The sequence below is a fragment of the Notechis scutatus genome, chromosome 5 (assembly GCF_049901735.1).
Source record: "Notechis scutatus isolate UNSWTSFEM ecotype Mainland chromosome 5, rNotScu1.2, whole genome shotgun sequence".
Lineage (NCBI taxonomy): Eukaryota > Metazoa > Chordata > Lepidosauria > Squamata > Elapidae > Notechis > Notechis scutatus.
In genome coordinates, this window is record NC_142013.1 from 69,849,717 (window position 1) to 69,875,912 (window position 26,196).

Consider the following 26,196-nt stretch of genomic DNA (forward strand, 5'->3'; position numbering starts at 1 on the left):
CAGTATTGCATAATTTTAGAAAATACTGCTTTCCAATAGACCAAGCCTAAGATGATGTTTTATTTTCTCATACAGTGGCGGACTTGTCTGTCGCATCTGGAATGCAATATTAAAACACAGAAAGCAAAATACAGTGTTGGGGATGGAGGTTTAGCATTTCACTTTTGCCAGATGCCAATGGACTGAGAAAAAAAAAATACATTCCAAATAAATTTTATATGCTGATTTCCTTGCATGTTTTGCACAACCATTAAAAACCTCTGTTTGTAAGTATTAAATAATGATTAGTCTATTATAAATTGTGTATTATTTAAACAATCTACTCTTTAGATATGCTACATGTACAGTTCACCTTACAAAATGCAGTTGCTCATATGTAAAATGTAAACCTTTTCTAATATATCTGCTGCTTTTAAAAAATATGTTTGGGTGTTGTATAACATAAAGTATTAGGTTTTATATGATTTTGTAAGAGCAAGATAAACCCCAAAGCATTTCAAATTGTGCACGGTTCCACATTAAGAAAAAACAATTTAGGTTGAATATATTTATATTAAATATATCAATATATTTTGATTATAATAAAATATCAAGTTTTAAAGCAAATAACAATGACGAAACCATGAAAAACAGTGAAGGGAAGAAAGCAAAGGAGATAAACATAAAGCAAATATATGCTTAGATAATCTTGATGAGCCTTTTTTATTAATGTAAATAATGCTATTTTAGCTGAGTAATTTTCATCATAGAGCAACACAGAACAAACTGAAGTTTAATAAACTTTGTTTAATTTACTTCTTGCGCAACTTTCTTTCAAAATTCCGTATTTCTCATTTTCCCATTCTCCATAAAATGTATTTTATGATTTATTTTATCTGGCTTTTATCACTTAGAACGTAACAGTTAAACTCCAATACGCTAGTTTAACTAGCTGCTGAATCAGAATTCTCCTAGCCAACAGATTTGTATCTAGTCCACTGATTTGGACCACGCACTTCAAAGGGTGGCTCTTTATTATAGATATAATTGCCTAGTTCTTCCAGAGGTGGTTCTGGATCAGTGGTGGCGAACTGTGCTGCATCTTCAATCTGTTTTCTTACTTCCACATCAATCTCCTACACCAGAAACAATAAAATATTAATAGACAAAAGAAGAAAGCCTTTCAAAATGCAGAGTGAAGTGCTTTAAACTTACATTACCAATGCATATCTTGTTATTGCAATAAATGATCAGGATCAAAACCACAGCCTGTAGTTCTAATATAAGTCGATACGCCAAGCTACAAAAATGTGAGTCCTTTATGGGTTTTGGGTGTTCTTTATATCTCCTACTTTGAAACTGGGATTTTCCATCTTCCCATCACTCTCTACTTCATTATCTTTTTTTTTTAATTTCTTCTTTCTCTTTATTTCCTACCTCATGTGATTGGTTATATGGTGGTTTTTGCTTGGAATTAGGTTCTAAAGGTCATGAATATTGCCCCCCCAATTTTAGTTTAAAGCCCTTTTGATAAGAGGGGCCAGTCAGTTTCTGAATATATTCTTTCCAGTTCTTGTGAGGTGCAGTCCATCCCTTGCCAGCAGCCCTTCATGTAGGTAATGCAGATCATATCCTAGGAAGCTGAAGCTCATTTGAAGACACCAGTTTTTAAGCTAGTATTTCATTTTTGAAATCCTTTGCTCCCTCATTGGATGTTGGCCCTTTCTTGGAAGTATAGATGAAAACACTTGGGCTCCTAATTCTTTGACTTTCTTCCCTAGTCGTTTATAATCTCCTGTTATTATTTTCAGATTCATTGTTGTGTTATTGGTCCCCACATGTAGAAGAAAGAGGTAGTAATCAGTGGGGTTGATTATTTTAGTAAAGTACAGTAGTTACATCTTTGATTCGAACAAGTGGATATTACATGAGGACTATCTGTACCTCCAACTCATCACTAATTATTTGGAGAAAAAGTTTTTTCTATCTAATTTTCACAACCTGTGAAAAGAAAAAAAATATTACCTTGAGCTCCTCCACACTAGCTAAGTTGTTGTTCACCATTCTGTCCTTCAAGAGTGTAATAGGATCACTTTTGCTTCTTACTTCTTGAATTTCTTCTCTTGTTCGGTAACTGTAAAAAAGCCAATTACACCAGTAAACAGTATAATTTCTGTCAATAAATTGTTAATTATATAATGAAAAATATGTCACTTATGGCATTTATTTTGCAAATGGTGTAAGATAGTCAAGGCATTGTTCTTCAGGGGCAGGAATATAATTTAAAGTAAAATAAGAATATAGACAAAACAGCAAAAAAAAAGACTCCTCTTACATTTAAAATTCCTTGCCTTTCATTGCTCTAACAAAAACTAAGGGAAATTAAGAGATGTATTCAGGATTGGAAATCAATGCTATCAATTAAATTATGAAACAAAGTTTGATTAAAAACCAATTGTTGATATGAAATGAGAAAAGTCTACATGCAGATTTACATTTTGTACATGTAGTACTGCTTATTAAACTTTTAAATCTATATATATAAAAAGCGAAATATCACTCATGCATCATCACAAAATCTCCACAACCGTAAAGCCTACAAACTTGAAATTTGGCACATATGTTCCTCTTGGCTTCTAGGTGCTCACTAAGAAAGGGTTTTTCAAAATGACCATCAGAGCATTAGTATTTCCTATATTATTATTAACATGCTGTGATGCTAAGGAATTCCACTCCTCCTCCCCACCTGAAATCTGTCCCAAATGCAAAACACAAGCTGGAGCGGAGTTTCAGTTTTACAGTAGCAACCAGTTAGTACAGAACAGTTGAGCTAAGCCACGCCCAGGCTCCTTGCTATCTCCTCCTTGCTCACACAGCATATACTGCTTCAGTTTCCAAACAGCCCTCAACTCTCTCACACACTGACAGGACTCTAGCCAGATGAATACTGATGGATGCTGATAGGCAGAGGCACAATTTCCCCCCTTATTTTCCTCCCCAAAAACTAAGCCCAATCACGTAGTTTTGTAGAGAAGCATTGGTACAGAGCTAGTATATTATGTATTATTTATTTCTACTATAGGTCCTCAAATTGTAAAAACAATAAAAGTATTTGAAAAATTAATCCAATACAAGGCATGCAGACTGGGAGTTTATTATTTAAAAAAACAGTCCTAAATCTGGTTTGGCCATTTACCAAATCTATTATAAAATGGTAGAGAAAACCTTCAGAATTTAGGGGAGAAAAAGTAGGGAAGAAATTGAGGTAGGGATGGGTAAGAAATAAATATACTACCTAATTTAATAGTTAAATTTTAATTTAATACATGACTTCTAATGTAACCATCTACTGCAGGCATGCCAAGCAAAATGGGAGAGCTGTTAAAACTCACTCCTATTTTGCCCAGGCAAGGTGCAGCTGGCTTGAATAAGCCAAGTAGGATCTGAAGCCCAGTGTGTATTTTGACAACACTCCTGCCTTGCCCTCACAAGCTTTTATCATGTGAACCCTGCAAGGTAGGAAGAGGATACAATCCACAGTGTGAAAATCTCTATTTTAATTTTGTCATTTTAAGAAAATGATTTGATTAAAAATATTTAAGATTATGTAGTAGAAGAGATTGGTAGTCTTATTCTCTTGGCCAAATTTTTATACCTCTAGTTTGTTAAATATTTGCATTTTCTGCTTTTTCTTCAACTATCCTCCAACATAATCTATTTTTTCCCACCGCTAATAACCATATATCCAACAATAAAGAATTACTGTACCTGACTCCAGGATCACTCATACTGTGCCCATGATAACGATATGTTTGCAATTCCATCACAATAGGGCCCTGTTAAAATGGAAATATTTAATAACTTTGAAAATCATGCCTTGATTTTGCTGATAACTAAATGTATACAGCCATGCCAGTTTAAGACAATCATTTAGACCAGTAGCTCTCAACTTTTTTGCATCTTACTCTGTTAAAAAATACAGATCTGACCAAGACAGCAACAAAAGTATTACATTTTTTTCCCTGAGACATTTATATGTTTAAAGTATTTTGTTATATTCAATATTTAATGCTTAGACTTGAATAAAATTTCAGGAACTTTCACTTGATCTCAATAAATCTACTACCATACCATGTCTCATTTTTGGCGTCTGTAAGAGTCATAAATGCAGACTACTCTTGATAGTTGGCTAAATTGTTGATTGTAGTTCTTGTTCCTATTTTCTAATGCTTTGAAAACACTGAAAAATCCCTCAAACCTCATTTAAGAGAAAAGGGCAGATACCTGAAAGTACGCCTTGACTCATGACCATTCATTTAATAATTATTTGAAGTTGTGTTGAAAAAAGTGACTAATGACCAGTCCTCACACTTATGACCGTCACAGTGTCCTCACAGCCGCACGATCAGTGTTTGGGTGCTTGGCAACCAGCATGTATTTGTGACAGTTGCATCATCCTGGGTCATGGGATTGCAATCTGTGACTTTCCCAAAGGGAAGCAAAGTCAATGGGGAAGTCAGATGTATGCTTTGCCTAAAATTGTGATGATTTGCTTAATGACTATAGCAAAAGATCATAAAATCAGGCATGCCTCACTTAATGACTACATCATTTGGTGGCAGAAGTTTCAGTCCCCAATTGTGGTTTTAAGTTGAGCAATGCTGTATTTACACTGAGCCTTTTAATTTAAAAATGGATTTGCCAAGAACTGTTAAGAGAGGGTCTGTTTGGTTATGTGGTTCACAATATAAAATGTTACTGTGATAACCTGGTATCAAACTGGTGGTGATGTCCACGTCTAAAGTTGCATGTTTAAGTTGTCTTGTAAGAATTGGTAACTGAATTCTTTCACATTGCATTTGCCCAATCCAAATCTTCCAGCAATGCTAGGTTCTCCTTTTCTCCATATTTTGCCTTCCCATCACCCATATGTGTTCTTTCTCAATGGTGCAACTAGGTCTTTCTTGAAGTTTAGCACAGAATATCTTGCAGGATCCAATCCGAGTCAGTCACCGGGACCAAAGGTTTATTCTTCCAAGCTGTCAGGCTCATCATCAGGGAACCAGAATATTGCACACCCACTTTTGGAGAGAGAAAAGTTCCCTGATGATGGGCTCCAGCATGAGCCGAAAGCTCAGAAGAGTAAACTTTTAGTCCTAGTGACCAACTTAGATCGGATCTGGTAACATTATCCTGGGATACGCATGTTTTACCTTCATATATTCCACAGAATATTCCTTCATTTCACCTATGATAGGTGCACACACCCTTCGTGCTGATGTTTATTAGATAATCATAGTTTTAATGATACGTATGACTGTTTATTTGGTTATAGTTGAGCAGGTATTTAATGGTGTCCTTTTTGAGTATGCCGCCTCTTCATTTCTTCATCTGAAGTTAACTTACTTATTCCCATACTAGTTAATCACACTATTAAGCACCATGTTTTTAATTTATAAAAAGTAAAAATTGATTTATTGTTCAATAATAATCATAGGCCCAAAGATACTGGATCAAGTCTGCAAGATTTAATCTTTGAGTTGATTTTTATTATTCGTATACTATTTACATCATATTACTAGGTTTGGAGCTCACAGGGTAGTTTGCAAATGGGGCTAAAAGTACTCCCTAATTTAGTATTGTTACATGTATTTGAAACAGAATAAATTTCTCTGAAATTCTGCCTACCTTAAACATGCAAAAATACACACACACACACACACACACACACATATGCAATATAGTCATTTCTACTCATACTTACTTTTCCTGCTCGGCAGTGGCCAGCAGCAAATTTTGTAGCTTCTCTTACAGCAAGAACATCCATGCCATCAACCTAGCAGCAAAACAAAACAAAACACAAGTTTACTTAAAAGTATTACTGCAATGTTCATTTTTCTTTTAAAGAATGGAGAATAGTAAATCTCTTACCCTAAGACCTGGAATAAAGTCTCCTCTTTTGTAATAATCTGTGCTGGCTGCAGCTCTCTCTACAGAAGTACCCATTCCGTATCTATTGTTCTCACAGATAAAAATGCATGGCAGCTTCCATAAGGCTGCCATATTAAAAGTTTCAAAGATTTGACCCTGGAAGAAGAATAAAAGATTTTAGATATCTTTACATATATTCTTGCAGTTGGCAAATGTGACTATTTCATTATAAAGTTCATATACATTCTCCCCTTTTCAGTCTACATAACAACCTCACTGTTGTCCAATTTGCTTGTGTCTACCTGAAGTACTAGAAATTGTTAAACCTCTTATTGGAAACCAAGGAAAGATTATCCAAATCAAATTACAATTAAACCTTCAGCATGAGCAAGTTCCTCAGTGCAAATCTCTGGCTTTATTCATGTACATGGAAAACTACTTTCATCGGATTTTCTACATTGTAGAGCTTGAGGGCACCACTGCCAGAGCAGCATGGGAAGAAACCACCTAAAACCAGCTGCCTTAGTATTGTCCCACCTGTTGTGTTTAAAGGCAAGTATAGGCATATTATGATGTCAAATTGAATAGTGCTGTATAGAACTATGCATCTAATTGAATAAAGCTGGAAACTTACCTGATTTGCAGCACCATCACCGTACAATGTCACACAGATCTCATCATTCCCAAAGTATTTACATGCCAAAGCAATACCAGCTCCCAAAGGAACCTATAAGATATTATATGCAGTAGGTAAACCATCTTAAACCACCTTGTTTTTCTTATAATGGCCAATCAGGTACAGACTGCTTGCACACACAGGAACAGCCATATCCACTTCCTATTGTTTTCCCCAAGCTGGTGTTAGGGATAACATTGTTTACCCTAACTGGTTTGGGTAAAAATAATAAATAAGGTATGGTTTGTTAGTTAAAGTGTGTGTAACTTTAACTGCAAGAATGTAATTAAGGGTGTGGTTGTAAAAGCACTATTTAAGAAGCGAGGCAATTGCAGCTCTCTCTCTCTGGCTTACTGATCCCTAATTACTGGATGGATTGATGACTGCGTTCTTGCTGGAACGGGGAGAGAAAAAGGAGTGTTGATTTTTCTCAACGGAGAGAAGATAAAGATTGGACTGATTTATTGTAAGTGTACTGACATTGGCTATTCAACACGGACTTTGCAAATAGAGTATCCCGACAAGACTTGACTGAAATTGATATATGACTAATGGACCGTTTATTTGACTATGCTATAATTCTTAAATGGAATAAACTATATTTTTGATAGCACAAGCGTATCTGTATTTTTACTGCGTGTTAACTAGAAAACTTATCTCACACATTTACCTGTCTTCCTATCTGACTTCGCTGCACGTTCTGTTTAGTTTGTTTTCCTTAACACCGTTGGGGAATCCAGGCTTAACAGCTGGTATATGGACACATGCTGTCACCAAACAGAAATAACACTGAATCTCAAGATTATGTGCCCTTGATAAATCTGCCTTTTCCTGAATTCATTTAATCCACCTTTAAAGTCATGCAATAATTGGTTATAATCATCATAATGTCTTGTGGCAATGTTCACACACTATGCAATCAGCAATTTAGGTAATGTTAGGGTTACGAAAAAGAAATACTCAGGATCAGCATACTACACAGAATTATAAAAGTAATGAAATAATCTAATATGACAGACATTAAAAGCTTTATCCACACCTCAATAAAAAAGCTATTTTGATTAATGAACCTTACCTGGGCACCAACAATACCATTACCACCATAGAAGTTTTTGGCATACATGTGCATTGAGCCACCTTTACCTTTAGCACAACCACCTATACGACCTGAAATATTAAAAATACAACATACATTGGGGCTCTACTAGAGTTCACATGAATAGTATAAAGGTAAAGATTTCCCCATCCAGTCATTTCTGACTGTAAGGGGCGGTGCTATCTCCATTTCTTAGCAAAAGGAGCATGATTATACACAGAGGTGCGTGGAACATTGTTACATTCCTACCCAAGTGGTACCTATTTATCTACTTGTATTTGCATGTTTTCAAACTGCTAGGTTGGCAGGAGCTGGGGCAAGTAATGGGAATTCACCCCATTGCATGGCATTCGGGTGGCCAGCTTTCCAGCTGACAAGCTTAGCCTCTTTTAACCACTGAGCCATTGCACCCTCTATATGAATAGTATATAGGTCTTTTTAGCATACCATCCCTTTTTGCTTAATTGGAATTTTAATAAGATTCCATAATAAGCCAAAAAGTAAAAAAAAAAATTATAAACATTCTTTATAAACTTTATAAATGGCCAGATTTTACATGTTACTGCATCAAGAGAAATGGTGGTGCAGAGATTTCTCTAACTTTGCAACAGTATATGAATTAATGACTAAAACCTCAAGCTCTATGTATAAGGATAGATGACATCTGTTATCCACTTGAGCAAAGATATATACTAAGCAAATTATGTTGGTTTTCACTGTGGAAATGCAATCAAAACTTAACCTTTCTAGATCTATCTACAGTGGTATTTGTCTTTTCCATATTTACATTTCATTTTACCAGACAAACCTGTGAGTTCAGCAAGAATTTCTCGAACTGGAATACCACGTGTATAAGTAAAGCCATGAGCCCTGTAGGCAGTGATCAAATGATCTGTTCGATTTATGGCTGCCTCAAGTCCAACACAGCAAGCTTCCTGTGGAAAAACAAACCAAGAGCATTGAAATAGTATGTATGATAACATACTATTTAGACCATACCATAACATACAAGTAGACCAATTTATTTGTATACAATTCTCTACAAATGTCACACATGGAGTTTGCACTATGGTTCAGAAGAAACCAAAAAGCCAGTTCTGGGAAATAGATGCTTTGCCTATTCAGATGAGGCTGCTGTGTATCTGAAGGAATACGTATGTGGCTCACTTCAAGTACTGTAGCATGTGCCTCCTGGAGCTGCCTTACACATCGTCAAGAAACTACCTTGAGTTCCAATACTTGAGTTCCAACTATAGCACACTAGGCCTCTGCAACGCAGGATCATAGTGAAAGAACAGTTATTAATTCACAATACTTTTGAATAGTCAGTTCATAATATTTTAATGCATTTTGGCCTTTGTGAAGGATGCTGCACTTAAACAAATACTGGCCCTTGTTATATATTCTGTTTTATTACTATATTTAAGGTATCTTATATAACATTTTACCATATTTAATTTTTCAAAGTATGATCTGGAGCAGGGATGTCAAACTCAATTTCATTGAGGGCTGGATCAGGATTGTTGCACTTGGGGGGCCAGTCAGGGCATGGCAGGGTGGTAGCGGCCAAGTGGGTGGGCGTGGCTGGGGTGGGCATAGCCAGCTTGACATTGCTCATGGCAGGGTGGGACCAGGGCAGGCGCCGAGGCCTGATCCACCGGAGGAGCCTCACTGACCTCTTGGGCCATACGGGGGTCCCATGGGTGGCAGGTGATATCCCGCTCCCAGAGGGCATACCCACCCTCATTTGCCTGCTCTTCCAGGCTGCTACTGCTGTGCTTGCTCTCCTTGCCTGGGCTGAGTTTCTTGGGCTGGGGGGGCTGAGGGGCAGTGAGGCTCCTGCTGGAGGGGCAGCTGTTGCTGGTACTGCCGCTGCCACAAGAAGCAAGGTGAGGGAGAGCAGGAATGACTTGGCTGTGGGACTCCAAGATGCACAGATGCGGGACTCATGGGGCAGGTGTGGGGCTGCGCTCGGGTAAGACAGAGCAGGGATGGGAGTCCCGGCTATCACTTGGGGATGGGGGCTCCTGACTCTTCCCGTTGCGGGTGGGGTGGCAGGTAGGAGGCTCTTCCCACGTCTGGTGGAGTTGCAGGCGATTTGGACAGGGGGGGCACTAAGCGGTGGCACCGGCAGCAGTCGGAGGCAGAGGCACAGGGGGAGGCATGTGATTCAGCCCACCAGGCAGCCATGTGGCTGCTTGCCCTGTTCTGGCTGTGGGCAAACAAAAACAATCATTGGGACAGATGCCTGGCACGTTCAGCAGGCCGGATCAGACCTCCTGCGCCTCTGCCTCTACCTGCTGCTTGGAGGGCTGGGCCGGCAGTTGCAACGCTCAAACCCACCTGTGCTGCGTGAGCTGCAGAACCCCATAGTGTGCTACAGCAGCTGCCAGACTTCCATCAGCCCCCATGTGCTCACCTGTGTGTGCGGGGGGGTGGGCCGGGCCCAGCAGGGGCCACGTACTTTGCTGTCAGTGGGGTGGCCCTGCAGGCCAAGTCTGAGCCCATTGCAGGCCAGATGAGGCCTCTAGGCCTTGTGTTTGACATGTCTGGTCTAGAGACATGTAAGTAATCTTAGCAAAGACAGCTGCAATACAGTAATTATATTAATGATAAACATGTTAGGAAAAAATCATTAAAATCCTTCAAAGGCTATGGGAGCAAAATCTTAAGGGTACAAAATACATATAAATAAAAAAAAATGGAAGGAGAAAAAAAATCAGAAAAGATTTGAAGAATTTAAATTTTTAATCTCTACCATTCAGGAGTAACCAGACTAAAATAAAAATATTGGCACTAGTCATTTAATCAAAGTAGTTTCCGCCAACTACACACGACAAACTATCCCCACTGAAGATACTTCACAAAATTTCAGCATTTTTAGAAATGATAAATGTTCACCTTTTTCAACCACCTGGGAATTTGTTTGTTTATATTGGCAGAGTTGAAACACAGAATTCTTCAAAATTCTTCTTTTACCTATAACAGCCTAATTAAAATGAAACAGAAAATTTGATAAAATCTGCTACCCACCTGGCCATCATATAAATGGCAGAAACCCCGAATAATCTTTTGCTTATACAGCTGGTCTGCTTTCAGTTCCATGCGCCGAATAGTCTGCATAGTCTTATAGTATTGGAGACCTTGTTCTCGAGTCAGTACAGCTGTGGTAGGAGGACCTTCTTCCAAGCGATGGAGGTCATGTTTCTGCAAAAAATAAAGACAAGCAGTCAGGTTCTATTTTTAAAGTATTTGAGTAGCTTAATACTTAGCATCTTTGTGCTGAAAGATTTCTACTGCCCCCACGGTAGGCATGCGAGCCTGCACGAGAACTGTCCTGCCCTGCAGGCTGATTGCATTCTGAGCACTTCCCTTTCAACCAGTATGATAGTGTTTGCCACCTGTGCGCACACCCAGGAAGCGAGGCCGAGACACTTGCAAGCTCAAGGGCAGCCCCGTTGGATCGGATTTAAGGCTGGACACAGGAACCAATGCTGTTTGTGGCCTGGGTGCGCTGCTCGCCCACGTATGCCGGCCTTACTGTTTGAGCACAGGAACAAAGCCTTTAACTGAGTGAGGAGGCGTCGCAGGGCCAGCCCCTATCCAGCATGCCATGCCGGGGGAGGAATGAGACCCCGTTGTCCCACGGAGCCCGCCGCCACTTGTGCAGGGAGGAAGGAGGAAAAACAGCAGTGAGTCTTTGTGCCAGCCAGCTGGCCAGGCAGGGAGTAGGCCGAGCAGGGCTGGCTGGCTGGTGAGGAAAGGAAGATCATGGCTGTTCAGCAGGCTCTGACCTCTACCACCAGCAGCTTGGGTGCCCTGGATCTGTCCGAGCTGAAGAATATGGAGGTACAGCAGTGGGATTGCCCTCAAAGATAGCTCCATTTCTAACCTTCCCATTTGCACACAGATGCCCCATTTGCACACACACACACACACGGGCTTTGTGGGACAACGGGGTCTCATTCCTCCTCCGGTGAGGCAAGCTGGATGCGGCCTGGCCCTGTGGTGCCTCCTCGTTCAGTTGTAGGCTTTCTTCCTGCCCTGAAACAGTAAGGCTAGTGCATGTAAGCAAGCAGCACACCCAGGCCATGGACAGTGTTGGTTTCTGCACCCAGTCGATTCCGATTCCACGGCAAATCGGCCATGATGTGGGTTGAAGGAGCTCTCTCCACAGCGGATTTTAGCGGGCAGAGAGTACCCCTGCCACTATCATGGTGGACAGGAGTTCAGGGGGAGGAGCAAGAGACAGGCACAGCAAACACTTTTCGCGCTGAGAATGAAAGTTTCTGAGTTCCTGGTTTTCTGCAAAAGAGGATGGATGCCTGAACTCGCGCAATATTATGGCACCCAGGAGAGTCTGTTGACGGCGCAAAAAAAAACAAACATTTCCAATCCAATGCAAAGAAACAGCGGCAGAGAGGAGACAGATCATTGCAAGGTTAAGTGAGTCTGGTGCGGCAGGAAGGGATGGGGAAGCATGAGGTATCTTAGTGGGTTGGGGAGGCCTTGACGGCCTGTTCCATCATTAACCTTCCCCCCTGAGATACCTCATGTTCACAATGGTGCATTAGATTAGCAAATGTGTGTGCATTGGTATTCTTGAATTGTGAGCTCTTAGGAAAGTATCCCCTCCTTGTGTGTTGCAAACAGCCATTTCCAGTGGAGAAAACAGGACAAAGTAGAGTGGGGAAAAATATTCTGCTGTGCTGTGTTTCCAGTCTGAATTAGATAATGGCAGGGTTCCTATAAGAGGCCCTTTTAAGGATTATGTATTAATAGAAAAGCAACTAACTTACCTCTCTTCCTAAATGCATAAAAAACAGAGGAGTTCTGATTAACTATCAGAACACCACTTTGACAGTTTTGCTATATTGTTGTCTGTGGATGTCCCCACTAAATGCAAGCATGGGATAAACTGAGCCTCATTTGTTCTCAGTCTTTTAACTGGCCACAAACTACTAGCAAAAGTGGCATTTGATCACAAGGCAAGTAGGCATTGAAAAATGTTTCCCCTTTTGCATTTGAGCATCCAAGAAGGGACAGGAAAGGAGAAAGGGAAAGAGGAAAAGAAAGACAAAGAAGGAAAGGGGGGAAGAGAGCAGAGAAGGAAAAAGAAGAGAGGAAGGAAGAAAGAAGAATGAAGAGGGAAGGGAAAAAGGAGGAAAAGGGAAAAAAGGAAGGAAATTATGATGAGAGGGAGGGAGGGTGGGTCTGAGGGAAGTCCTACCTTAGCACTTGGTCACCAGCAGCCCTGCTGCCCTTTCATCATCCCCTTGACCCCTCCTCCTGACCTCTTCTGGTGGTGTCCCATCCTATCGCTGAGGATGCTTTGGTTACAAAGCTTGGTCTCCTCGCGAGGAGAGATGGTGGGCTTCTCTCTGACCTACACACAATAAGCAACCTGGCCAAGGAGAACGAACACAACAGCAGCAGCCTTGAGGAGGATGTAAGTGCAGCCAGGTGCCCCCTTGGGGAAGTGGGGTTGGGCTGAGCTGTGGGGTCATGGTGCCCTGGGAGCTCGAGGGCTGACTGGGTGCTTGCCCTCCGCTGCCCTGGGCTCTGGGTAGCCTGCACAGCGATCCAAACGTCCTCTGCATGGCTTGAGAGGGATGGCAAGGCTCCTATGGTGTATAAAGGTTTGGTGCTTGTCCTGGTCTCGCCTTCCTCTGCTGGAGACAATGGATTGCCCCAGCCCCGCCCAGGCCACCACAGGTATCCCCCAACATGAGCTATGTTGATCTGCCCCCCCAGCCCCCCCCCGCTCCCTCCCAAAGTCAACCAGAGCTCTGATACAGCCCTCAATGAAATTGAGTTTGACACCTCTGCTCTATCTGCTCCCAGCCACAAAGATACTTTACTTGTCAATGTCTCTCTTCGCAGGCTTCACAATGTACCACATCAAAACACGATACAAGGAACAATTTTAATAAAATCTGATAAAATTGTGACAACAATAAACAATAGCACATTTAGCTATTCTTCAAAACCTCTAAGAACAAGGGCCATTGTTGCCTGATGGGATGACCTATGCCAAAGAAGCCACCTTCCTCCATGCCATCTCCTGCCATAATTACATATAGGAGATACTTGTTTTCATTTGGGTTTAACAGCCACAATTATTTAGAATTAATAGGAAACTCAGGCCCCAAGTTACGTAGGCTTTACAGAAATAATCACCGCCCTGAACTGTATTTAGAAACCAATAATCAATGCAGCTCCTGTTACAGCCCCTGTTAGTAGTAGTAATTGAGGCAGCTGAATTTTATACCAGCTGAACTTTATTTTCAAAAGTAGTGCTATGCAGATCAACTATGCAGGTAGAAAGTGACAATGGCAAAGTGACAATGGCATGAGTAACCATCTTCAAAGTATCCTATTCGGTGTAAAGATTGACTGATGCTGAAACTTGATAAAAATCTTCTGGTTGTGGTCTCAGCCTGCTCCTTCAGCAGTACCTGTGAATCAGGAGGACCCTAAAGACTACAAGCCCATTTTTGTAGGGGCTGCACAACTATGTCAAGAATCAGGTTGGTATCACTCCCAATGATAGGAAAATGGAATACACACAATCTTGGAACTATTACATAGCCATCTTCCTAAGGGATGGTAAATTCCGGGGGTAGAAAGAGCAGCAGCAGTGAAATCTTAGGGGTTTAGTGATCTTAATGCAAGGGAAAAACTTCTACTTAGAAAATAAGATTACTTTGACATATGACAAGTTTATATAATGTGAATCAAGTGGCAAGGAGAAAAAACATCTTTAATGTTACCAGTTATGGTCACTTAATAAACTAGTCAATAGTACATTCTGAATGGGCCAAAGCAATTATTTATACAACACAATAATATATTTTATTACTAACACTAATACTGGATTATTTCACAGATCAGTTAAACAATGTAAATTATAGCAGCTAAATAGAACCATCAGGCTGATATATAATAAGTTTCTGAAGAGCAATTGCTGGAAATGATAAGCAGAACTAGGAGCAAAAATAGATTATTAATTTTATGTACTATTAAACAGCTTTCTGAAGCAATTCTGACCTTTTTCAACAAATAACATTGAAATAATCCAGAACTAGGCATCATGGTCTCTTTGGTTGGCTTCCCTTGACTTCTGCCACACTTAATATTTTTATAAATTGTTTTATTTATCTCATCCCCTTTCAAACAATCATACAGCAATTTACTCTAGCATCACATTTGAGCCCAGTGGGGGTAACAACATCCTTAAAACTTATTGCATTTTCTAGAGAGAAATCCCCACTGTAACAGTTTTGTAACTGCCTAAACTACTCGTAGGAAGTCCTCACTTAACAGTCACAATTAAGACTGGTAACTTCGCAAAACAATCTGGTTGTTAAGCAAGACAGCTTCCAATTTTACTACTGGTTTTTCCATTAAACTCTAATTATCAGATGCTGTTGTGACCCCTCGGCTGCCAGTAGAGTCAGACGAGGAGGCTGAGGGAAAGCCTGGGCCAGCTTTGGAGACTTTGGAAGGCTCTGACAAGGAAACAGATCAGAGGCAGAGGCAGAGGCAGGGTTTTCCATCCACTCCCAGGTGTCCTGAGCTGAGTGAGGTGGTGGAACATATGGGGCCCATCCCAGATGTGCATATGCGTAGAGAGAAAAGGAGAGGAGAGCAAAAAAAACAATAAGCCGCCTCTCAGGGAAAAGCAGACGAAGATGCTAGCCAGCCCTTCCCTGGCTGGAAAATAAATAGTAGGGGTTTAGGAGTGGCCAGTTGTTGCAGACAACCGTTCGTTTTCTGGTATATGGCAAGCAATTCGTATTCCTTGGCCAGAACCAGGTTTTTCGGACTACTTATATTTGGTTTTTGTTTATCCACATGAATAAAAGACTGTTTCTGCCCTGTTTTGAAAAGGGGTTTGTTTTACTCAAGAGTAAGTGGCTTATCATTACTTGCAAAGGCTGGGTCAGAACAGAGGCCAGCTATGAAGTACATAAATGGTAATCGTAACCATGGGATGCTGCAGCGATTGTAAATGCCCACTGATTACAAAGCCCTTGATATTGGTCCCATGACCACAGGGATGTTGCAAGTATCATAAGGGTTAAGATCAGTGTAAAGATAAAGTTATTATTTCAGTACCATGTAACTCTGAACAATAAAAAGTCTGAAATTGATGAAAGGTAGAACCTGATGAAATTTAATAGGATTCTTACATTAGAAATCAGGCTTCCCATGGCTCCCACATTCCCTATTTATGGCCATTATACTTTCTCCTTGCATCTGCAGTATAATTGTAAGATCTATTTCACACCAGTTCATAAAAATAGTTTTTACATAATTTATAAAACATGCTGAATGATCACTGTGTGGCTTAAAATCAGCAAATATGTCTTTCATTTAAACAAAATAATAACATAAAATTAGTGGTAATTAAATTGCATGTTAAAATTTTAAGTTATTTTGTACTTTCCCTCTAAGTATATTTCAATCCAAGAAATGATGTTCCCCATTTTATACTTAAAAATATACCTTGGTAATCTTATTTCAATATGAAGGAGTTTGACTATACATTCAAATGATTCTTTAATATATTGCACATTAAAATATATATTAGTTTTAGTCTAGTATTGGTTTTCTAAAATAAAATAATAAATCTGCTTACCTTAATTTCAAATGTAGCCTCATTTGCAAAATCTGCATAATTACGAGAAGTGACAACCACACGGGCAACCTTTCAATAAAAAAGAGAAGCAAGAAACAGATATACAGATGGATATTAAATTAAAATAATATTTTTAAAAAATATTCCTATCTGCTTCAAGATTTTTTCAACTTACATCTAATAATTTTAAACTTCTAATGATAATGGATATTTTATATGTAGTATTTGTCTATATTTATTATTGATTCATTCCATTTTGATGCTTGATTCCAATTAATTGTGGATGACTTAAAATAAACAATATAAAAATAAGGAAATATGAAAATCAAAATAATCAAAAAATGAATTATAAGATACCAACAAAAGAAAACATTTCTAATTCAGGGTTGAACTGTGGAATTTTTGGTACTCTCTGAACCTATGTAAAGCTGATGATGTTACACAGCTGCATAATAAAATGTCTACAAGTAAACAATCAAGCTCATAGAATACTAAGAACTTATTATAATAAACAATATATTTTGCAGGAAATATATTGAATTATGTGGGTCCCATAAACACATCTGTGTTTTCTATTTTGGAAGATTTTGAATGGAAAAACTGGCGGGGGGGGGGAGAAGCAATGTAATCAGAATCAAGTTAAAATAATGCAGGTAAGAAAAAAGAACACTTAATAAACTAAATGCCTTAAACACTCTAAGGTAGGGGTGTCAAACTGGTGGCCCGCGGGCCGGATGCATCCTGAGCAGGCCATACCCACCCTAGCTCCGCAAAGGCAAAAAACATCACGATGTCATGTGACTTAGCAAACAATTTTTCAGTCTGTCTATCACCTGTTCTACCAATTGTGATTATTTGGCAGCATGTATTTGCAAATGATTATTACCACTTATGTTCACGCAAGATCTGCTACAGCAGCAAAATGCCACAGAATATATGATTCAGAGGACACCAAAAGAAACATAATACCGTAATAGGAAAATTCAGGCAATGATAAAGTTTTTAGCAATGTTTATATTACTTAGATTTTCTAACATTTCCAGAAAAAGATAAATTCTTATATTTCATGCATTCAAAAACCTGTTTTCTCAACTGTGCAAAGATCAACAGAGTTGTCTATTGACAGGAAATGCTGAAGCCCCTAACTTTGGTCCAGCACTCATGTCGTCACGTGATGTATTGGGACTTTTCCCCCTTTCGCTATACCGGGAGTGGGCATGACCAGCACATGACGCATCTGGCCTGCGGGGAAAGGTGACAGCTCTAGTCTAGCACGATACTTATTCTAGAAATAATTTTTACTGAACTGAATGTCTTAAAATTAGAAGAGCTACCAAGATTTCAATTTTCTACACAGGAATAAATGGACTAATAAAATAACTAACAAATCAGAATGGAATTTTTTTTGCACAACAAATTATGGCTTGTTATGAATATTCATACAATTAAAATTCTGGTCTTACCTCACTAACAGCTCCCTAAAACAGTAGAATTGGGAAAAACAAAAATAGAAAGGAATATCAGCTACCATCATACAGATGTGGGAAAAATTATTCCTTACAAATATATTTTTAGTACCAATTTTATTTAGTCAAGTGACACCTAATTATTCAGCAGAGGTTTTTTTTATGTAACAATAAAACTTCCTTTAAAAAGTTATTGCATTTCAGCATAATGAAGAACAGATGCTGTTATTTTTAATGCACCAAAGTACTCTGGAGCAATTATCCCTATTTGTGCACCAATCTTCATACAAACAACCCAAGTCAGAAAGATCTTCCTGCTGATTTTTGTGAGCAGATAGATTATCTGGATTGCTCTAAATCAGGGTTTAGTCCTGGGCTTGGGATCAAAATTCATTAGTTGCTCTTGTGTCAGTTGATGGGACCTGAAAGGAGATAAAGGCATAATGGAATTGGGCACTGTTTTGCACTGGACTGTCTGCAAAGTTGAGAATCTGAAGCACAATTTTGCAGATTCCACTCCTATTTTGTTCATTGCAGAAATAAGAGGGCTCAGGCCTGTCTCGGGTAATTTCTACTTGGGACAGATCATCTGTGCACTTAGGGCTTGGTATTAACAATACATACAACTCTATATAACTCTTTCATTGTTAAAAACCACCTAGAGTAGCCCCACAATGGAATAAGCAGAACATAAATTAAACAGACAAACACACAGGTATTGTTGATACAGGAAACCTTTGCTTCAGTTGAAGTTTCATCTGCTCAAGAGTGGGGAAAAATGATCAGCTATTGTTTTACACCTAGTGTTAAACTGTAATTTTCCTTTTTGTGTGACCTTAACCACTGTTGGTACCATGGCTTAGTGTCGTATGAACATGTAAATTGTGGTTTATTCAACACACCATTGATAAAATCATGGTTCAGTACAGAATGGTATTAAAACCTAAGTACAAAGAAGACCATTGAGGTTTATTATGGGCAATGATTTTTTTAAGGCCACTAAATCTTGGATTTTTAAACAGGATTTTTATTGGAATCCTGCAAGTCCACCCTTAAAGAATCCAAAAAGTAGAAGAATTTCTGTTCTAACTTACTACTTACTATGAATAAAAACTTTTTTTTTAAAAAAAGTAGCATGTTGATATAAATTTCAGAACAAAATAAAGGAATGTGGTTTAGAAAGATTAATTTATGACAAGAGCACCCTGGATCATGAGATCCAAGTCTAAGTAACTCAGAATTTGTGTTGCATGGTATTTTTAAGATACATATTGCAAATTGATCTAAAGCGATCTGAAATGAAAATATAAACCAGTAACAATGTAGCACAGATTTATCCCCATATTAAAAGCTGGGCTTGAAACATCATGCAGGGAATATCACTGTTTCCCCTGCAGTATCTGATAGCTTATGACAGCTCTATAATATACTTTCCTTAATACTGTTAAATCACACATTGGAACAAAAATGTCTCCTTCAATAATACCTCCCAAACCTGACCAAGTACTTACTCTTTACTGGACATGTTATAGGCTGACTGCATTTTAAATATTCAAAAAGACGAGGAATTCAAAAAGAAGAGCCAAAAAACCCTGTTCTTTCTGTTTACTTGTTTACAAAACACACTAATGATTAACTAAGCAATGGTTACTCAAATATCTGGGTTTACACAATACGCTGAAATCTAAGTGAAGTGTTCATAGAGTGTTCACACAACCTTTTAAGTCTAAATATTTACCTAATTTGTTGCAGGATCCAATCTGAGGCAGTCACTGGGACCAGAGATTTAGTCTTCCCAGCTTTTGGACTCAAGCTGGAGCTCGTCCTCAGGGAACTTCTCTCCCTCCAGAATGTGTATGACAGGGAAGCTCCACAACACATTCTGGAGAAATGTTCCTGAGGATGGGCTCCAGCACGAGTCCAAAAGCTTGGAAGACTAAACCTCTGGTCCCGATGACAGACTCAGATTGGATCCTGCAACATTATCCTGGGACATGTATATTTGCCTTCATTTGCCTAATTTGTGGTTCAGTTCTAGTCTGCAAAAAGCCAGATGAGGAGGAGATGGCAGCCAAGATTCAGACCCATACCATATTCAGACAACCCATACCATACGGGATATGGGTTGCCTGAATATTTCCATGGACACCGTGTGCACAATTATTAGGCAAGTTGTATTTTGGAAGATTTATTTTATTGTTGAACGATTACAATGCTCTCGGTCAATTCAAAATGTTAACAAACCTCAAACCCGAATATTGAAGAAAGTAAAAGTGAGGTTTTGGCTTTCTTAGGGGAATATGTGTGCACAATTATTATGCAACTAAATGAACAATGAAAATTTGCCCATTTCACTCGTTTATTTGCATCTGTTAAAGTGAAAATAATAAACAAACAACTCAAAATGTATAAACAGTTCTGACAATTCAAAAAAAAAAAATCAGTAACCAATATAGCTATTTTTCTTTTCAGTAACAATCATAATCCTTCCATTTATGGAGTCTGTCAGTTTCTTGATCTGTTGACAATCAACTTTTTGTGCAGCAGCAACCACAGCCTGCCAGACACTGTTCAGACAGGTGTACTGTTTTCCTTCACCATACATTTCCCATTTAAGAAGGGCCTACAAGTTCTCAATAGGATTTAGGTCAGGTGAGGAAAGGGGCCATGCCCTTATTCTTACATCTTTAAGGCCTTTATTGGCTAGCTACGCAGTGGAGTACTTCAATGAATGTGATGGAGCATTGTCCTGCATAAAAATCATGGTCTTCTTGAAAGACGCTTTTTCCTGTACCACTGCTTGAAGAAAGTGTCTTCTAAAAACTGGCAGTAGGTTTGGGAGTTAATTTTGAATCCATCTTCAACCCGAAAAGGTGCAACTAGCTCACCTGTAATAATACCAGCCCATACCAGTACCCCACGTCCACCTTGCTAGTGTCTGAGTCAAAATGGAGCTCTGTGTCCATTACTGATCTAGCCACGGATCCATCCATCAAGTCCGTCAAGAGTCACTTCATCTCATCAGTCCATAAAATCTTTGAAAAATCTGTCATCAGATATTTCTTGCCCAATTTTGCCATTTCAACTTATTAGAATTAGAATTCTTTATTGGCCAAGTGTGATTAGACATACAAGGAATTTGTCTTGGTGCAAATGCTTTTAATATATGTCTTCTTCAGTGGTGGTTGGGTTTCAGCCTTCCTTACCTTGGCCATGTCTCTCAGCAATAAACACTTTGTACTTCTGGGCACTCCAGGTAGGTTGCAGTTCTGAAATATGACAGCACTGGAAGATAATGGGTTCCTGGTAGATTCACATTTGATTCTTCTTAAATCTTTGGTAGTTAATGTGTGTCTTTTATCTCAACACGTTTCTTGTGACCCTACTATTTGCAACAAAATGTTTGATGATTCTGTGATCACGACCCAATACCTTAGCAATTTCAGGAGTGCTGCATCGCTTTGAAAGACTTTTTGACTTTTCAGAGTCAGTTAAATCTCTTTTTTGGCCCATTTTGCCTAAGGAAAAACAGCTGCCTAATAATTATGCACACCTTGAGACAGGGGGTTGATCTTCTTAGGCCACACCCTCCCTCATTACACAAATACACATCACCTTATACGCTAATATCCACTAAGCATTCAAGTTTGTACAGATTGGAGGTGGGAAAATATGCATAAACACAATATGGTCAACTAACCTAATAATTGTGCACACAGTATACATCTGGTATGCTACCATGCAAATGGAGCAGGGAAGAGCCTAAATCAGGTTAGAAACTCTTGTTCCTGATTTGCATTCACTCACTGCTTAGTCTATTAAATAAGTCAGTTAGAGTAGCAATTCTCTACCTGGGGCCATATGGCCCCCTTGGGATGTTTCAAGTAGACCAAAAGTGAAAAATATGTAAGAGGGGGACCCATCATAGGAAAAGGGATCCCAGAAAAGCAGAGTGTATTATACAGCAAACACTGTCTTTACTGTAAATAAAAATATATATTCTATTTGTAACCTAAGTGTGTGTGAGGGGCAAATGACATGGGTTTTGTAGTTTGTTAACTAACATAGTTACTTTGTATTTCAATTTATTTTCTCCTTTTTAAAATGATGCTCGGGTTTATTAACTTTTAACATTCCTAAACTGAAAAACAACCTGAAGACTAGCTCCAGATAAGAAAATGTTTGCTAATACAAATTGAGGTTTGGTTTCTCTCTTTTGTGACCTCCAAGCAACCCTTTTCCTTATAATTCCCTTCTGACCTCAATCATATTAATGAACATGTGTGATATTATGGAATACAAATATGTAACATATTTGACTATGTGTAACTGATTTCCTATGCAAAGGGGAGGTTACTTTTATCCTGACCAATCTACTTTCCTCTTGCATTTTCTTTGTTGTGTTCACTGTAAGCAGGTGTGAAACATGGGGCTCTGAGTTCTCTCTCCTTTTTCATAGAGAGATTCACTTTATCAGGGTACCCTAACTAATAAACAGCTTTTAAATGATCTTCCAACTCAGTTGCTTATTGGGAAGGTAAACTGAGGCAGAACCTGGGAACAGATTTGGCTTTCAGTGGCAAGCTTTTTCATCAGTAATAGGACCTGGAAAGTGGGGAGGCACAGAAGAAAAATTACAAGTTGAAAACAGAGTGAGAAACATGCAATGTTTCTTAATTTTTGGCAATTTTAGATGTGTGGACTACGACTCCCAGAATTGCCTAGCTAGGGAAACCTGCTGTCTGGAGAATTCTGGGAGTTGAAGTCCACTCGTCTTAAAGTTGCCAAGGTTGAGAAACACTTGGTACATAAAAGTACAGGAAGGAATAATCTTTGGAATACTTTTTAAAAAAATCTTGCAACGTCCACGTCGAAACTGCCTACACCAAAGCCAAAAGCGGCCCTAGCCGGGCCTTGCTTCCCTTCTCTTTTCTTATGAAAGCCCCAATAGGCAAAGAATCCCAGCCCGCTTGGGTGGCGACGGGATGTAACCAAGAGCTGGTCCCGACAGTGGCAGGAGAGGGGAGCCGCTATGCGCGCGCTTATGCAAAGCGCCCAACCCTGGATCGTGTGAATCCCACGCACTCGGGCAAGGGCTATCTATCCCAGGGTCGGCGTGAGACCCCCGCGCGCGGGCTCCAGACGCCGGGAATCGGGTGCTTGCGAGCGGTGGCCACTGCCGATGCCTCCCGCCCCCGGGATACTCACCGGTCTTGAGGCGGACGTCCCTTGCAGCAGGCGGGAGAGGGCGGCCAGCATCTTGCGCATGGAGTGTGCCGCCGGATCCCCGCCGGCCGCAGGCTCCTGGAGCAAGGACGGAGACAGAGTCTCCTTCAGGATAGGGCGTCTTCGCCGCTGCCGGGCAGACAAGCCGTTTGCCCAGAGTGACGGCCGAGCGGCTCTCGCCTGCCCCCCAGCGGATCCCGAGAGCCGACCGTCGCCCTCCCCGGCGTGGTTGCTGCGCTTGCCTTCGACACGAGGGGGCAACAGTGCGAGTGTGCAACGTTTCCCTTTTCTCCGCGTTTAAATGTGGGCCCAGCTAGCCTAGGAAGAAAGCGCCGCTTCTGCGGGTGTTTCAGACTCGAATCGCCCGATTCCTGCCTCTGCTTCTGGTTTTTCTCCTATTTCCACGCAGCTAATGAGTAGCTATTGTTCCTGGCTTCGGAGAGACGAGGATAAACGGTCTTTTTGCGCCGTTGCAGGATGTACATACACTAACCATGTGGTTATTAGTTGTAGCGTTATTTTGGTTGTGTTTGTTTTTTTAAAAGAAAGGAAGATAGGAAAAGAGGGGAGGATTTAAATAGTGAAAGAACTGTGCGTTTCTTTCTCCAAATGGGTTTGGAGTTTTCACATGAAATAAATGCCACGTGAAGGCACCACTTAAGAACCAATGTTTGTTTTTATTATGTAGTGTGGGCAGATTGAAGAGGCAGCAAATCTTTGACTTCAAGCTCTTTATTCAGTAACATCAAGAACAATCCAGCAACTTGCCTGTCTGACAGATTGCCCTTTTATAGGGAACTGTCAGGCGGCTCGACCAATCAGGTTAAACTATCCCCATCCCTCCCCCGGGAAGATCCCCAAAAAAGTCTGCAGGAAAATCCCCCACCCCATTTTCCTACCATTGCAGAATTCTCTCTCTCTCTCTCTCTCTGGGAACGGAGCTGAAAAGCAGGTTAGGAATGTGGCTGCCTTGGAGGGGGGTATGGGGGTGTGAAAGAGGGAGTTTGTGTGTGTGTGTGTGTGTGTGTGTGAGAGAGAGAGAGAGAGAGAGAGAGAGAGAGAGAGACCACCACCACTAGCCTCTGAGGTTAGATCTCTCTCTCTTTCCCTCCCTCTCTCCAAAGTCAGCAAGCCACCGTCAGTCAAAATTCATATTAGTGGTCTGTGGGATTTAAAAGTATGAGTTTGGTGGTCCCTGAGGTCCAAAAGGTTGGCACCCCCTGATCTAAAACCAGTGGTTTAGCCACTGGTTTTAGCCAGTTAGCATCAGTTCACCTGAACGTTAGCTAATTGCTGAAAATAAAATGCAAGAGGGTTTTTTTTCCCTCTCTTTCAGTTAATAGCTCCAGGCAGACAGCCAAGAACCACATAACAGGCTACTTAAGCTACTTAGTTGTGATAACAGCCAACATAGGCCTTGAATAAAGTACATAAATAATAGAAACTGACAGGATTAGGGCAGGGAAACACCCAGGAAACCCATCAATCACCTATCTGGGATGGAATTAACCTCTTTCCTTCAGGAAGGGCAAGATTACAAACATTTTTATTATAAAGGGTATTAAGTAACATTTCTATGATCAGCTGATATTCCCTGGAGTTCCCCAAGACCTTTTATAGCTGCTGCAGTGTTGGCTATTTCTTGTTTCTTCCTGGGGAAAAAGATACAGGAGGGGACAATGATGCAGCTTGATCATACAGCTTGATCAATTTAATGCATGTGTGGTCCAGCCAGCTGTATTGCTTCTGCTGTGAAGCACCCAATTTAGAACATCCAGAACATAGAATAATAGAGTTGAAAGGGTTAATGGCTTTTGGCAGCATGCCCAGGCTTTCAATTAGCCTGAGTGGCTGCTCTTAGTTTCCCTCTCAGCTGCTGCTTTTGCTTTGGGGTTTTGACTTTTTTTTTAAAAGGGGAATGGCTTTTTTAAGTTGTTTTAGTGGTTCCTGGCACTAACCTTTTGGGGTCTACTTCCCTCATTCTTTTTGAAAGCCTCTAGTGGTGGAATACCCACAACTTCTGAAGGCAAGCTATTCCATTGGTTGATTGAGCTCACCCTTAGGAAATTTCTCCTTAGTCCTAGGTTGCTTCTCTCTTTGGTTAGTTTCCATCCATGGTTTTTTGTTGTGCTTTTTGATGCTTTGGAAAATAGATGGACCCCTCATTTTTGTAGGAGCCCCTCAAATATTGGAAAACATGGATGTATTTACCTGATATTTTCCCACATAGCCCTGGCATATGAGACAGGTAAGAATTTTACAGGTTATGCCATCATTGAAGAATAAACCAAAAAGTCGAGAAAAATAAAGTGTATAAAAATGAAATAAATGTAGTAGTGTAAGGCATGTGACAAGGCAGTCAGCACCCCTTCTCTTTTAGAAGGGCATCATTCTCACAAATGATTTATTTATTAAATTTTTATTGGTTTTTAAGACGAACATAGACAAACAAAAGATAAAAACATCAAGCCATCTTCCATATATATACATACAGTATGCCGGTTGGTTTACAAATTGTTTTGTGCTTCCATTTCATAGTCTTCAATTACAATTACATTGTATATATTCTCATATTTTCAATCAAGTATTAAATACATTAATATCATTGTTAATCATTTGACTATACTTTTATTCATTCATGTTTTATGAAATAATCATATTTTACTTACATTGTTTTGTGACAGTTCATATTATCATCTCAAATCTATCCTACAATCATTTTGTAGATGTAATAAGAAAAGAATACATCTTTATATATTTGTTATTTTCTAAGAATCTACATATTTCATTATCATGTTTTATTTTCTAACCATTGATAGAATAGATCCCAGATTTTATAAAATTGTTTATCATCTTGTTCTCTGATTTCAAATGTCAATCTACTCATTTCAGCACATTCCCATATTTTCTTAATGATTTCCTCCTGTGATGGTATTTTCTCATTTTTCCAATTTTTAGCAAATACTATCCTAGCCGCTGTTAATACATTTACAATCAGGTATTTCAAGTCTTTACTATATATTTCAGGTAAAATTCCCAATAAAAATATCTCTGGTTTCAAATCTATATGCTTTTTTGTCATTTTTTCCAACCACGTGTGGATTTTAGTCCAATATTTTTTAGCATCCGCACAAGTCCACCACATATGGTAATATGAGCCAGGTGTCTGATGACATTT

At 39.7% G+C, this 26,196-nt stretch overlaps 2 protein-coding genes across 4 annotated transcripts in view; one reads left to right on the forward strand and one right to left on the reverse strand.

Annotated features, from left to right (window-relative positions):
- Positions 1-756, forward strand: part of MAP3K15 (mitogen-activated protein kinase kinase kinase 15) — a 111,199-nt gene extending 110,443 nt beyond the window's left edge. For both annotated transcript variants that reach the window (XM_026674934.2, XM_087966950.1), the window contains one exon: positions 76-756. In XM_026674934.2, the coding sequence (XP_026530719.2) occupies positions 76-154 (79 nt within the window). In that variant the 3' untranslated portion in view covers positions 155-756. The remainder of the gene's footprint in view (positions 1-75) is intronic.
- PDHA1 (pyruvate dehydrogenase E1 subunit alpha 1) lies at positions 39-23,275 on the reverse strand. 2 transcript variants are annotated; one of them, XM_026674936.2, is made up of 12 exons: positions 23,001-23,167; positions 17,790-17,804; positions 16,327-16,395; positions 10,716-10,889; positions 8,491-8,617; positions 7,662-7,753; positions 6,545-6,637; positions 5,911-6,066; positions 5,744-5,815; positions 3,748-3,815; positions 2,005-2,113; positions 39-1,115 (listed from the first exon to the last, which is right to left on the reverse strand). In XM_026674936.2, exons 1-12 carry the CDS (start codon positions 23,058-23,060, stop codon positions 951-953), a joined length of 1,200 nt encoding a protein of 399 aa, XP_026530721.1. In that variant the 5' UTR covers positions 23,061-23,167; the 3' UTR covers positions 39-950. The 2 variants fall into 2 exon arrangements, with proteins under 2 accessions (XP_026530721.1, XP_026530722.1); XM_026674937.2 differs by lacking the exon at positions 17,790-17,804 and having other exon boundaries at positions 23,001-23,275.
- Between the last annotated feature and the right edge of the window lie 2,921 nt (positions 23,276-26,196).

Bases quoted from the DNA above. Each gene is read 5' to 3' on its own strand.
- PDHA1 (XM_026674936.2), bottom strand. From the start codon at position 23,060: ATGCGCAAGATGCTGGCCGCCCTCTCCCGCCTGCTGCAAGGGACGTCC. The intron at 6,067-6,544 runs GTAAGTTTCCAG...TTCTTCTTCCAG, and splicing joins GTGATGGTGCTGCAAATCAG to GGTCAAATCTTTGAAACTTT. The intron at 1,116-2,004 runs GTAATATTTTTT...TTTCTGGTGTAG, and splicing joins CTAGTGTGGAGGAGCTCAAG to GAGATTGATGTGGAAGTAAG.